This window comes from Argentina silus (genome assembly GCF_951799395.1).
Source record: "Argentina silus genome assembly, chromosome: Y".
NCBI classification, from domain to species: domain Eukaryota; kingdom Metazoa; phylum Chordata; class Actinopteri; order Argentiniformes; family Argentinidae; genus Argentina; species Argentina silus.
The window spans coordinates 51551159-51565708 of NC_139654.1; the positions used below are offsets into that span (position 1 = coordinate 51551159).

Genomic DNA, 14550 nt, shown 5'->3' on the forward strand with positions numbered 1-14550 from the left:
CTTAAAGGGTCATATATAGCCCTCAGGGAGTGTTCATTCATCTCGCACATACATTATCTACAGTGACTCGTTTACTTGTAAGGTGTCATATTGTGGCTGTTTAACACTGACAAGCGAATCACATTAACACAATGCCATTTCTGAGCCAGGTCAAGCAATGCCAGGAAGATGCAACTGAGAGTTTATGGTAAATGCTAAATGGGATGCTTGGGACGGCCCGACTGAAGTTGAAATTTAAACGTTTAAGGGTTAGGGTTATGTAACTGTTAGGGTTTAGGATTCCATTTAGAGTCTACTAAAAGTTCGGCAGCAAGCTCACTGATGATTGGTTCATCATAATGAACTACCATTTTAGCTGCAATGTGTTAATCTGTGCAGCAGGGGGCAGAGAAGATGATCTTTTCATGAACAGCACTACCAATAGGGGGCCTTTCCTCACTTCACATTCAGCCATATAAATCTATATATAAATAGCTATTGGGTTAAATATTGAAAGTAAAAACTAAATAAAGTCAAGCTAAGGCACAGATGTATCCCTTTGTCACTCTCTTCATACTCCTCAGTATCAACATGCTTCTGCTGGCCCTCCTGTCCTTTTCCCATGTCCTCCTCTGTGTGTGACTGTTCCTAACTCACCACCAGAACTGGGTCAAATAGTATTTGAGCATTTGCTTGAGCCTGCCTGGAGGGCTAGGTGGGCGGGGTTTGCACTTTTGAGACTCTACCATTGGTTGAATTGCAACAGGCAAACACAATCAAGCGCAGCTATGTATTTGAAATGATTTCCAATAAGATCTGAACCCAGGTCTGCTCAGCACTGACAGTGTGGTATGTGATGTGACAAGCGTTAGATGGTTAACAAGTTGCAAGTGTTACTTACAATGTTGCAAGCACTGTCTATAGTAGACTACAATATAAAACATTTATTGTACTAAACTGTACAATTAACTGGGTTCTGAACATCAACCATCTGATTTGACCTGATTTTCTATCATTCAGCATTCCCTGAGCTAGTTAAATATTTACAATGTCACCACAGCGGAGATACCAACACAGCCCTGTGGATGGGATTAGAGCCAGCAGAAATCCCTGACATCTCCATGTTCTCAAAATCAGTGGATTTGGTTACGAGGAACTGTGCTGAGTCGACATATTAAGACACCCAACAGTTTTTCTGTATATCCCAATGTGTGCAGATAAAAATGTCTTGTTATTTTTTCTTTCTTTTGCAATTAATATATTATGATTACTGTATCAATATCAATGAAACAACTGTCAATATATAACAATATATCGATATCAACGTTTTGATAGACATGTTTTTTTCGATCTTTTAATTTGAAGTTTTTTTAAAACCGGAAGTTCCCATAAATCTGCTTGAACTTTCTCTGATCGTGATGAAGTTGACCAGGTTGATCATAACAATTTTATAAACGTCGATGGTCGGTGAATATTGCATGAGCGCAGGTAAGGAAAACATGGTCCGTATGTCTAATGCAGGCAGATGTTTCATTCCTCAAATGTCAATGGCTCGGCCAGTATGTCCTGCAGTTTTATCTGGATGAAATGAACCGCGTGGCCAGTATGTCCGGCCAGTATGTTCGGCCAGTATGTCCTGCAGTTTTATCTGGATGAAATGAACCGCGTGGCCAGTATGTTCGGCCAGTATGTCCTGCAGTTTTATCTGGATGAAATGAACCGCGTGGCCAGTATGTCCGGCCAGTATGTTCGGCCAGTATGTCCTGCAGTTTTATCTGGATGAAATGAACCGCGTGGCCAGTATGTTCGGCCAGTATGTCCTGCAGTTTTATCTGGATGAAATGAACCGCGTGGCCAGTATGTCCGGCCAGTATGTTCGGCCAGTATGTCCTGCAGTTTTATCTGGATGAAATGAACCGCGTGGAACAGTCCGTATTATGATCGACGATTTCTGAGACATCAGACAACATCTTAACTGTAAAACATGATATATTTGGGTATTTAACAATAACGTAATGATTTTGATTTCACGTTACGCTTCCTGTTTTCTTCCCGATATCCAGGTCAGTTGCCCATTGTCAATACAACTGTTCGGTCATTCCGACAATATAGATCGAAATATATAAATATATATACAATAAAATGAACAGACTTCAAATATGTGTTGCCCATAACATGTTTGATTAGCTTTCATTTACGTTAAATAGTACCCGAAAACCACCTTTACAACCTAGCGGTGGAGGAGGTTGGAGTAAAGCAGTCTCGTTGAAATGAATGGAAAACATTGATACTATTTATCAAGCTGTTATCGTCTCCTATCCTATGTATCTTCTTCAAGAGCATTTGTTCCCATATGGCCATGTAAAGTTAGTCATGAGCTCTTATTAGTCAATATTAGATTAGATTCAACTTTATTGTCATTGTGCAGAGTACAAGTACAGAGACAACGAAATGCAGTTAGCGTCTAACCAGAAGTGCAAAATAGCAGAAAGTGCAATGAACAGTATTTACAGGTAGTGCAATATATGAGCAGTAAGTAGTGCAGTATAATATAAGCAGTGCAGTATAAGCAGTATATGAGTAAGCAGTAGCATTATAGCAGAATAAATAGTTACAGTATGAACAGTGTAGCAGCATATGAGCTGTATAGGTAATGCAGTCTAGCAGTATATATGTATTAACAGTAACATGAGGTAGATAGCAGAATAAATATAAATATGGAATGCCGTATAAACAGTATAAACAGGTATGTACAGTATGTGCAGTAGTATTAAAGAAAATATAAGGATATGTGCATTATGTGCATTATGAACAGTATGGACAGATATGTACAGAAGAGCAGTGGTATTGAGTAAGAGCAGGGGAGGGGAGTAATAGTGCAATTGTCCGGGTGGGTGGGTGGGTGGGGGGGGGGGTTGCAGGGGTTGCAGGGGTTGGTAGGTTGTCAGGTAGGTGCAGTGTTCAAGTTCAGTAGGGTGACAGCCGCAGGGAAGAAGCTGCCTCTGAACCTGCTGGTTCGGGTGCGGAGAGACCTGTAGCGCCTCCCGGAGGGGAGTGAGGTGAAAAGTCTATGGTTGGGGTGAGAAATGTCCTTGACGATGCTGCGTGCCTTACGCAAGCATCGTTTGCCCTGGACAGCCTCGATGGAGGGGAGTGAGGAACCGGTGATGCGTTGGGCAGTTTTCACCACCCTCTGCAGTGCTTTCCGGTCCGATGCCGAGCAGTTGCCATACCATACTGTGACACAGTTGGTAAGGATACTCTCGATGGTGCAGCGGTAGAAGTTCACCAGGATCTGAGGAGACAGATGGACCTTCTTTAGTCTCCTCAGGAAGAAGAGACGCTGGTGAGCCTTCTTTATCAGGGTGGAGGTGTCGAGGGTCCAGGAGGGGTCCTCAGAGATGTGGACACCCAGAAACTTGAAGCTGGTGACTCGCTCCACCTCAGTCCCGTTGATGAGGATGGGGGTGTGTGCGCCAGCTTTAGACTTCCTGAAGTCCACAATGAGTTCTTTGGTCTTCCTGGTGTTGAGAGCCAGGTTATTGTCGTTGCACCACACTGTTAGGTGCTGGACCTCCTCCCTGTAGGCCGACTCATCGTTGTTGCTGATGAGACCGATCACTGTTGTGTCGTCTGCAAACTTAACAATGGTGTTTGAGCCATGTACAGGTGTGCAGTCGTAGGTGAAGAGGGAGTAAAGGAGGGGGCTCAGCACACAGCCTTGTGGAACGCCAGTGTTCAGGGTGAGGGTTGAAGAGGTGTGGTTGTGAAGCCTAACAGACTGCGGCCTGTTGGTTAGGAAGTCCAGAATCCAGTTGCAGAGGGAGGAGTTGATGCCCAGTTGCCTGAGTTTGGAGATCAGTTTGGAGGGGATGATGGTGTTGAATGCTGAACTGAAGTCAATGAACAGCATTCTCACATAAGAGTTAGTCTTGTCGAGGTGGGACAGGGCGGAGTGAAGTGCCGTTGAAATGGCATCCTCTGTACTCCTGTTCTGCCGGTAGGCGAATTGAAAGGGGTCCAGTGTGGGTGGTAGGCAGGTCTTGAGTTGAGCTAAGACCAGCCTCTCGAAGCACTTCATGATGATGGGCGTGAGTGCCACTGGTCGGAAGTCATTTAAGCTCGTTGCAGTGGAGTGTTTTGGCACCGGCACGATGGAGGTGGTTTTGAAGCACGCGGGGACAGCTGCTTGGGCTAGGGACAGGTTGAATATGTCAGTCCAAACCTTAGTCAGCTGCACAGCGCAGGCCCTGAGGACGCGTCCGGGGATCCCATCAGGACCAGCAGCCTTGCGTGCGTTAGTCCTGCTCAGTGCCGCACACACGTCGGTGGGAGAGAGTGAGGGGCTGGTGATCCGCAGGGAGCACAGCCTTGATGGCCACCTCCTTGTTGTCCCTGTCAAAGCGGCCGTAGAAGTGGTTCAGCTCATCAGGGAGGGAGGCGTCAACGGAGAGGGGTGGGGTGTTAGTTGGTTTGTAGTCTGTGATGGCCTGGATGCCCTGCCACATGCGTCGGGGGTCAGAGTTGTTCCTGAAGTGATCCTCTATCCTCAGCTTGTGGTTGTGCTTGGCCTTTTTGATGCCCCTCTGCAGATTAGCCCTGGATGAGCTATAGGCCCGAGCATCCCCTGATCTGAAGGCAATGTCGTGTGCCTTCAGCAGGAGTCGGACCTCACTGTTCATCCATGGCTTCTGATTAGGGAAAGTGGTGATCTGCTTGAGTGTGGTGACACTGTTGATGTTGGAATTGATGTAGTCCAAAACAGAGGAGGCATATGAATCAATGTCCGTGTGGGAGTCATGGGTGGCCTGAGTGGCAAACACACCCCAGTCAGTGTTTCCAAAACGCTGCTGGAGCGCTGAGTCAGCTCCCTCTGGCCAGAATATAAGCAACTATATACTATTATTTAGTTAAGGAACAAATGATGTTTATTACTTTTACCCATATTGTAATAGCTGAAACCTGCTCAAACTAAGCTTTTAATGACAGATAATCTCATAAAATTGTGACCATTTTTTATCAACAGTCATGCTTTACTGCTATATATATATATTTATAAATAAAAAACTAACCTACTGCACATATATAGGCTATAGCGGTAAAGCATGATTGTTGGGAGAGGGATGCAGTAGTGATGTTGCCAGCAGGAAACGCTTTTGCGTCCAGATTGCAATATGAACTTCAAGTACGATGGCAGAGGTACGTGTCTACACAATCCTGCATGAACATTGGAATATTTTGCATACAGCTTGAAAGTATGCCCATCTTGGACCCTTAAAACTTCTCCAAAACAACCTGTTGACCACTTCTGATGATTTGGTTAAACTAACCCCCATGGTAGTCACTAAATCCTTGTAAACTTCCCTAGCAGCATCTGAGTATCTACCACGTTCAAAAGTTATCTCTGTCAAACTCGTCTCTCTCCTCCCAGAGACTCCTTCACACACACACACACACGCACGCACGCACACGCCTGTGCACAAACATATAGCTACTCTTATGTGCCTTTATTCATGCCTTGTTCATGGCTCATAAAATAACCTTTGTCGTAGTTTATCGACGAAATGTCTGACACTCCAAGCTTGCTATTGAACAGAAGTAGCAAGCTAGATAGTGTTTTGTCAAAAATTATTGCAGTTTGCCATCAGACAGTAGTACAAAAATACTCCGCTCCGCCTAACACGGTTGCAGCCTGGCTAGCTCTCCCTCTCGTTCACACTCCCACGTCTGATACATTATTTCTAAAATAAAAAAAGCCCCAAACGGGATATGTTAGCGGTTTTCAGTTTGTTGTCGATGAGACTTTGGCGAAGACAATCATATAATATTGGGTTCATTCGTTTTTGATTCCGGAGCTGTGTGAATCGTTAATCGTTTATCGTTTATCGTTAATCCTAACGATAAAACAAGGGTTGGCACTTATTTGAGTGATGGTTTGAAAAACCAATAGAAAGTGTGGTTGGGGACAATTGATTTAAATAAGTATTTAGTATTTGTAAATGCTTAAACAAGTTTAACGTGGGCGTTTTTTTTTTTTTTTTATTTACATACTGTAACGACCCTGTGTAAGGCCCGTTAGCAGCTCCGCCAAGGGAGTTAACTCTCTTGGTGTTGTGGCTAGCGCGGCCGGTTTGTAAGCGGAAGGTTGCGAGTTCGATACCCGCTTAAGGCAAGCTACTCTGCCCCGCCGTTCGTTACAATACATTTGCACCGATCGGAAGAAGGCTACGACTACTAAGGCTACTATCTGAGAACACGCCTGTGTTCTCTGAGCTCCAATAAACTCCAGCTAGCTCCATTATGACTTTCAGTTTCGCTTATCGCTGTTTTCGTGGCTTCAAAATAAAAGTGCTTCAAAATAATTTTAAGATTTCAATACATCTCTGGTGCCACTCTACTCCTCAACACTTCCAGAATGTGAGTTGCGAGGTGAGTTTTGAATTGAAAATGTTGCTGGCTGTTTACTGCGACCATACATCTCAAACATCTTTGTGCTCCCAAGTAGAGTGGTACCAGAGATGTAGAACAGATGTAGAACAGTTGTCTCCTTCTAACCAAGCTTCTTGCTGATGGTCTTGTAGCCCATTCCAGCCTTGTGCAGGTCTACAACTCTTACCCTGATGTCCTTTGAATGTTCTTTAGTCTTGCCCATGGTGGTGGAGAGGTTGGAATGGAAGAGATTGATTCTATTGACAGGTGTCTTTTATACCCATAACAAGCAGAGATTAGGAGTACTTTTCCTAAAGTGACAGGACTAATCTGTGTGCCTCATGGGCATATAACCGGTCTGTATGAGCCAGAATTCTTGCTGGTTTGTAGGGGATCAAATACTTATTTCCTTCGATCGAATGCAAATGAATTTATAACTTTATATAATGTGTTTTTTCTGGACTTCTTTGTTGATATTCTGTGTCTATTTGTTAAAATAAAAGTACCATAAAAATGATAGACCACTCATTTCTTTGTAATCGGGCAAACTAACAAAATCAGCAGGGGATCAAATAATTATTTCCCCCACTGTATATACGTTCTCTGGTGTGCTGACAACAAAACAGTGCTTTTCCGCCCCGAATTTGCACATGCTTTGCGCTTGTTTACATGAAATACATCTCCTTAGAGTGGTATTTTAAAAGAGTGGTGCCAATGGAATTACTGGAGGCTTCAAATAGTTCCAAAAAATCCGTCCAGATTTACTCAATACATGGCTACTCTCAAGTAAAACAATAAAACTACCCCCATTTGGAAAATCTCACTCTTGAATTGGTTTAACCATGCAAGTTAAATTTACAGTATCTATACAGTTTGAAAATGATTAGGTAAGCTAGTAATATTTCTCAGACTGGCTCCGCGGGCAAACAAACAGTTGACTGGCAACTTGCTCCATAGGTTTGCGTGAAGGAACTATTTGAGTCTCCATAAGTGTTAGTCAAAATATACAAATATTTTATGTATAGTCTATATTTTATTTTATTGTATTCCCATAACAATTCATTATGTCCTATATGTTTTAATACCCTTGTCCACAGGCTAGCATAGCTAGCAGAATAGCGAGTTAAGAGTCTGATTAGGTTTTTTGGTACAGTTTGTGAAATTTACCCGTGACTGTTTGTGCTTCATTTGTTTACACTACAGATCCACCTCACAGCCCAGCTACTATTTCTGAACCCGTCCACAGAGTTGTTGCTGTGGTTCTTCAGTCCAGAAAACCACACCTTGCGGTCCAGAGATGGTGGCAGTGAAGCTGGAATACTGCAGTCAAACACTGGAACTCAATGTGGTAGTGAAAGAGGAGGAAGGAGGAAAGGAAGTGAAGGAGAAAGATGTGATGGTGAAAGAAGAGGAGGAGGAGGAGGAGGAAGTGGAAGAGAGGAGGAAGAGAGGAGGAAGAGAGGAGGAAGAGAAGGAAGATGTGATGGTGAAAGAAGAGGGAAGAGGATATGAAGTGGTGGAGGAAGATATGAAAGAGGAGGAAGGAGAAGACGCAGAAGAAAAGAAGGATGTGATGGTGGAGGAAGAGGAAGCGGAGGATAAAGATGTGATAATGAAAGAAGAGCAAGGAGAAGATGAAGTGGAGGAGAAAGAAGGTGAGATTATGTACAGTACCTTCGGAAAGTATTCAGACCCCTTCACTTTTTCCACATTTTGTTGTGTTATAGACTAAATTTAAAATGGATTAAATTAAAATAATTTGCCATCAATCCACACACAATACCCCAGAATGACAAAGCGAAAACAGATTTTTAGAAATGTCAGTAAATTTATTAAAATCGCAGAAATGCAGAAATACCTCATGTACATAAGTATTCAGACCCTTTGCAAAACCTAGACATCCACCACAGGAGATTTATAAAAATCTTCAAAGTTGAATGGTGGGGAGGAAAAAGCATGGGACATCCTCTCAGTCACTCTACAAAATTGGTCTATAACCAAGTGGCCAAAAATAATCCCTGAATGGAAATCTTAATATATAATATAACTTAATAATCTAATATATCTTAATAATCTCATATCCATAATTGTGTTTGCAACAATGAATTCAAGTGATAGCAAAGAAAGTGGCTGGAACTGTGTTTTCGTTTTGTCATTCTGGGGTATTGTGTGTGGATTGATGGCAAATTCTTTTAATTTAATCAATTTTAAATTGAGTCTATAACACAACAAAATGTGGAAAAAGTGAAGGGGTCTGAATACTTTCTGAAGGCACTGTATTTGTATATTTATTTTTGTTTTTCCTATGATTTCTCCACAGGAGTTGTTCATTCATTCAAACAAAATTGATCATGAAAATACAACTGTTGAGCAACGGAGTCTTAGGTAGGCCTATAATACATATGCCTTAACACAATCATTAATCATGGAACATTGATTAGGCGGTAGCGGGGGTTGGAGGGGCGTGCACACATGCTGACATAGCCCCCCTACTGGTTTGGGTGAATGTCAATTTAGATGAGACTTGAATTCATATTACACTATATATTTACAGCATATATTTACTGCCGTTAAAGACACATGGTGTGATGCTGAATAGACTCAACATGTAGAGCCATGGCTAAAGCCTTGGAAGATCTCCTCTCCTCCTCTCTCCTCTACTCCTCCTCTTTCCTCCCCTTCTGCCCTCTTCCTCCACTTTCCTCTCTCCCTTGCTGCACTCGCCTTTGCCGTACCTTTCTAGTAAAGTAAACACACTTGATAAAGAAATCAGTAGGATCGTTTTCTCAAGTATTTTATTAGGGACATTACAATGCCTTAGCAACTCGCCAACTTACCACTACATATTTTAGATGGCATCATTTCTTTGTACGCCTTCAAAATTACAGGGGCATTTTCAAGAGCCCAGAGCCTTCTCCCTACCTGACTATTCTTCGCTTCTTCATCATCAGGGGCAATCTTTCTCTTCTGTAAAAAATACTTTTACAAACTCATCTGAAAGTTAAATGAAGCAGATTTTATTTGACTAATGTTAGCTAGACCCAGCTTGTATCATCATTTAAACTGATTGCTAAATATTACCTTGAGGAACTGTGTGATCTAGCATAGTCACATTGAAAATAACTGTCATCTAGCTATTCAACAACATAGTCGCCAATAAATGGTAAAGGGGAAGTTTTGTGGAAAAAAGTGTGTAGCTTAGTGCTAGCTAGCTATCTCTCTACATTATTGTCGCTGCTCAAACCTGGTCTTGTCCCACTATCACTCAACTGTGTCTGCATTTGCGCTCTCACCTATAGTCTACTAGCAACGTGAGTGGTTGACACTCCGTCAGAGTGCAGAGAGACTATATGTTGTTGCGTACCTCCATTTTTAAGTTTTTATTCTAGAAGTCCCACAGCAGCGGGGGTAAATATCTTGCAGTGAGGGGCCAGTGGAAACACTGGATGAGGTACTCATTTGCATTTGTTGTAATATCAACACACTCTGACAACCTCAAGTTCCCACAGTTTCTGCAGACCCCAGATGTGTTACTTCTGACACTGGTGAGCCTGTGGAAGCACTACTTGTTCTCATCTTTTCTAATCCTGTATATGTTCCTATTCTTACAGGAGAGAGCTCCAACCAAGGCTTAGACAGCGAGCCCAGCTCCACCGCATCAGGAAACCATAAACAACACAGGCAGAGGAGCTTAAGACAGAAGAATCACCAGTGCATGGACTACTTCAGTAGTTTCTATGAGCAAGAGGATTTGACTCACAGAGGAGAGGAGACTCACCCTTGCCTTCAGTGTGGAAAGAGTTTTGGTCATATGAGTAACCTAAAGAGGCATCAGAGAATACACACAGGAGAGAAGCCATACCAATGCTCGCACTGTGAGAAGAGTTTCAGGGATGTGGGGCACCTAAAGACACATCAGAGAATACACACAGGAGAGAGGCCACACCACTGCTCCCAGTGCGGGAAGAGTTTCAGTCATCCAGGAGACCTAAAAGTGCATCAGAGAATACACACAGGAGAGAGGCCATATCACTGCTCCCATTGTGGGAAGAGTTTCACTATTGCAGGATCCCTAAAGACACACCAGAGAATACACACTGGAGAGAGACCATACCACTGCTCCCACTGTTGGAAAAGTTTCAGTCAGGCAGGAGCCTTGCAAACACACCAGAGAATTCACACAGGAGAGAGGCCATATCACTGCTCTCAGTGTGGGAAGCATTTCAACAAGACAGGATCCCTAAAGGCACATCAGAGAATACACACAGGAGAGAGGCCCCATCACTGCTCCCAGTGTGGGAAGACTTTCAACAAGACAGGATCCCTAAAGACACACCAGAGAATACACACAGGAGAGAAGCCATACCACTGCTCCCAGTGTGGGAAGACTTTCAATCACTCTAGCAACCTAAAGACACATCAGAGAATACACACAGGAGAGAGGCCCCATCACTGCTCCCAGTGTGGGAAGACTTTCAACAAGACAGGATCCCTAAAGACACACCAGAGAATACACACTGGAGAGAGACCATACCACTGCTCCCACTGTGGGAAAAGTTTCAATTTGGCAGGAGCCTTGCAAACACACCAGAGAATACACACAGGAGAGAAGCCATACCACTGCTCCCAGTGTGGGAAGAGTTTCAACCAGGCAGGAGCCTTGCAAACACACCAGAGAATACACACAGGAGAGAAGCCATACCACTGCTCCCAGTGTGGGAAGACTTTCAACCAGGCAGGATCCCTGAAGGCACATCAGAGAATACACACAGGAGAGAAGCCATACCACTGCTCCCAGTGTGGGAAGACTTTCAATCACTCTAGCAGCCTAAAGACACATCAGAGAATACACACAGGAGAGAGGCCCTATCACTGCTCCCAGTGTGGGAAGAGTTTCACTATGGCAGGAGACCTAAAGAGACACCAGAGAATACACACTGGAGAGAGACCATACCACTGCTCCCACTGTGGGAAAAGTTTCAACAAGGCAGGAGCCTTGCAAACACACCAGAGAATACACACAGGAGAGAAGCCATACCACTGCTCCCAGTGCGGGAAGACTTTCAATCGCTCTAGCAGCCTAAAGACACATCAGAGAATACACACAGGAGAGAGGCCATACCACTGCTCCCAGTGCGGGAAGACTTTCAATCGCTCTAGCAGCCTAAAGACACACCAGAGAATACACATACAAGTGCATACAACTGCTTCATCCTAATCCTTCACCTAACCTCCACCCCACTGAAGTTGACAATGGTTTATTAGCATCTAATAGTTTGGTAGCAAGTCCACTGATGATTGGTTTGTGATAACCAACTTACATTTTAGCTGCAATGTGTTCATCTGTACAGCAGGGGGCAGAGAAGATTCTCTGTTCACTTACAGTACTACCAATAGGGGGCATTTCCTCACTTCACTTTACTTTCAGCTGTAGAAATATATATAAATAGCTCTTTGCACAGGTTTACATTTTGGGCAAATATTGCAAAACAAAAACAAGATAAAATCAAGCTCAGGCACAGATCTCTGTCACTCTCTTCATACTCCTCAGTAGCAGACATGCTTCTGCTGGCCTTCTAGTCCCTTTCCCAAGTCTTCCACCGTTCTCCTGAACGCAATGGAACTAGAGGTTGTTGCTACACACATGGCTTTGCATCCATATCATATCAGAAATGTATCTACTCTGTTCCTCGGGTGTTTAGAACAAATCCTCTCATATAAGATGAATAGTTCCTGTACCTCTTTCATCCCAAGTCAAACACTGACAGTATGTACATTTGCTTGTAAGGACAGAATACTCTATTGTGTATCTATTCTGGATACTGAGGCCTGTCAGTCTGTCTTGGTCTACTCATCTACCTCAGATACTCCAGACAGCCAACAGAATGAACCACTGTACTCTCTACCTTCACACTCCCTCCCTGGCGATGGGGTATGACTGCTTTAATTAAAGTTGTGTTTTTAAAGATCAGAGCAGAGAGAGGATAGTATCATGACGTAAGGTGTGTCTGTCTGTCTGTAGGCTACTGAGAATGTAAACCGGCATGTGTGTTTTATGAAGTTATGAAACTGGAGCCACGCAGACATGCAACCTGCCCAAGATTTACAGCATACCACCTCATCTGTGACACAGGGGGTGCTATGATTTGGCCATGTATAGCTACCACAAGAACTGGCTAACTTGTCTTAATTGATGACGTTACTGCTGACAGCAGCAGCAGAATGTATTCTGAAGTGTACAGAAACATATTGTCTGCTTGAGTACAACCAAATGCCTCCAAATTCATTGGATGGTGCTATATCATACAGTAAGACAATGACCCCAAACATACTGCCATTGCAACAAGGGAGTTTTTCAGGGCCACAAAATGGAAAGTTCTTGACTGGCTAAATCAATCGTCAGATTTAAATCCAATTGAACATTCATTTAATTTCTTGATAAGATTTTAGGTAAAAAAGACCTCAAAACAAACAACAGCTGAAGATGGCTGCAGGCCTGGCAGAGCATAACCAGAGAATATACTCAGCATCTTGTGTGGTCAATGGGTCGCAGACTTCATGCAGTTATTGCATGCAATGGATTGTCAACCAAATACTAAACATGAGTACTTTATTTGGACATTATATGATTTCATCCAATACTTTTGAAAACATGTTGTACTTTCTAAATTGTTTGATTTCAAATCCAAACTGTTGGGAGTATAGAGCTAAAAGAAGGCAAAATGCCTCCTCTTTCCAATACTTATGGAGGGCACTGTATCTGGCCAACGTTACGCCCTGCAAGTGTTGTTTGGAGTTTCCAACCTCAAATCACTTGAATGCTTTGAACTTGTAGGTCTGAGATCACAGGTGAATTTTGAGTTTTTGAGTTGGTCATGAATGCACCATTAGACCCGACAGAAATGTTTTTGCTCAAACTCAGTGGATTAGGTTACTAGGGACTGTGTGAACTGAGTATTTCCCACCCCACTTACACTGAGACACACTCAGTAGTTATTTTTTGGGTGTATAACGCAATGTGTACATGGTAGATAGGAGTAATATCAATTTATTAATTTGATTAAACATTGTGTTTCATTATTTTGTCATTTGCAGTCCATATATGTTGATTACTGAGTCAATATAAGTGAAACAACTTTCCAATATCTATTTGAACGTTTTATTAGACATATTCCTATCTTTTATTTTGAAGTTTTCACAAAACCGGAAGTCCCCTTTCATCTGCTGGCTTCTTCTCTCTCTTCTCCCTGGCCGTGACGAGGTTCGGCAGGTCGAGTGAATTTCGCATGAGCGCAAGTAAGGAAAACATAGCCCGTATTTGCAATGCAGGCAGCTGTTTCATTCGCCTCAAATGTCAATGGCTGCCCGGAATCAGGCTAATATGTGCTGAAGTTTAATCTGGATGAAAAAACCGAGAGGAACTGATATGCTGTGCTTTTTCGTCCTGCATCTGCGCGCGCATCGCGTGTATAATTTTCTGTTTGCAGGAGCCGGATAGCGCAGATACTCCTCGGACAGATCTCCCTTCTCTTCTCCCTGGTCGTGACGAAGTTGAGCATAATAGTTTATAAAGTGAATAAAGATTATAAACGTCGATGGACGGTGAATATTGCATGAGCGCAGGTAAGAGATGCAGACAGCTGTTTCCAATGTCAGTAATGGCTCCTCTAATATTGTAGCTTTAGTGAGCGAATTTCCCTGTCTTCTTAGTGATGTCCCCAGTCGCACTACTGTCCTGGAGCACGATTTGGACGTTGGTGATGCTGCCCCCATCAAGCAGCATGCGTACCGTGTCAACATGTCCAAAAGGTCGATCATGAAACAGGAGGTGGCTTATTTACTGGAGAATAATTTGGCTGTACCCAGCTCCAGTCAGTGGAGTTCTCCTTGTATTTTGATCCCTAAGCCTGATGGTACAGTTAGGTTATGTACTGATTATAGGAAAGTGAACGCTGTCACGGTGCCAGACTCTTTTCCTTTGCCCCAGTTAGACGACTGCATAGATACTATTGGTTCAGCTAGATTTGTCAGCAAGTTAGACTTGCTTAAAGGCTATTGGCAAGTTCCACTAACTCCTCATGCTTCGGAGATTTCTGGTTTTGTCACCCCTGACAGTTTCTTGCAATATACTGTTATGGCGTT

The 14550-nt window shown here is 43.2% G+C and overlaps 1 protein-coding gene across 1 annotated transcript; it reads left to right on the plus strand.

Annotated features, from left to right (window-relative positions):
* Positions 1–7804: 7804 nt before the first annotated feature.
* Positions 7805–11988, plus strand: LOC310824178 (uncharacterized protein; the record flags this gene model as incomplete). The annotated part of the gene is made up of 3 exons (XM_083696990.1): positions 7805–8063; positions 10020–10376; positions 11960–11988. The coding sequence occupies 3 exons, from the start codon at positions 7805–7807 to the stop codon at positions 11986–11988; spliced, it is 645 nt and encodes a 214-aa protein (XP_083553116.1).
* Positions 11989–14550: the final 2562 nt, after the last annotated feature.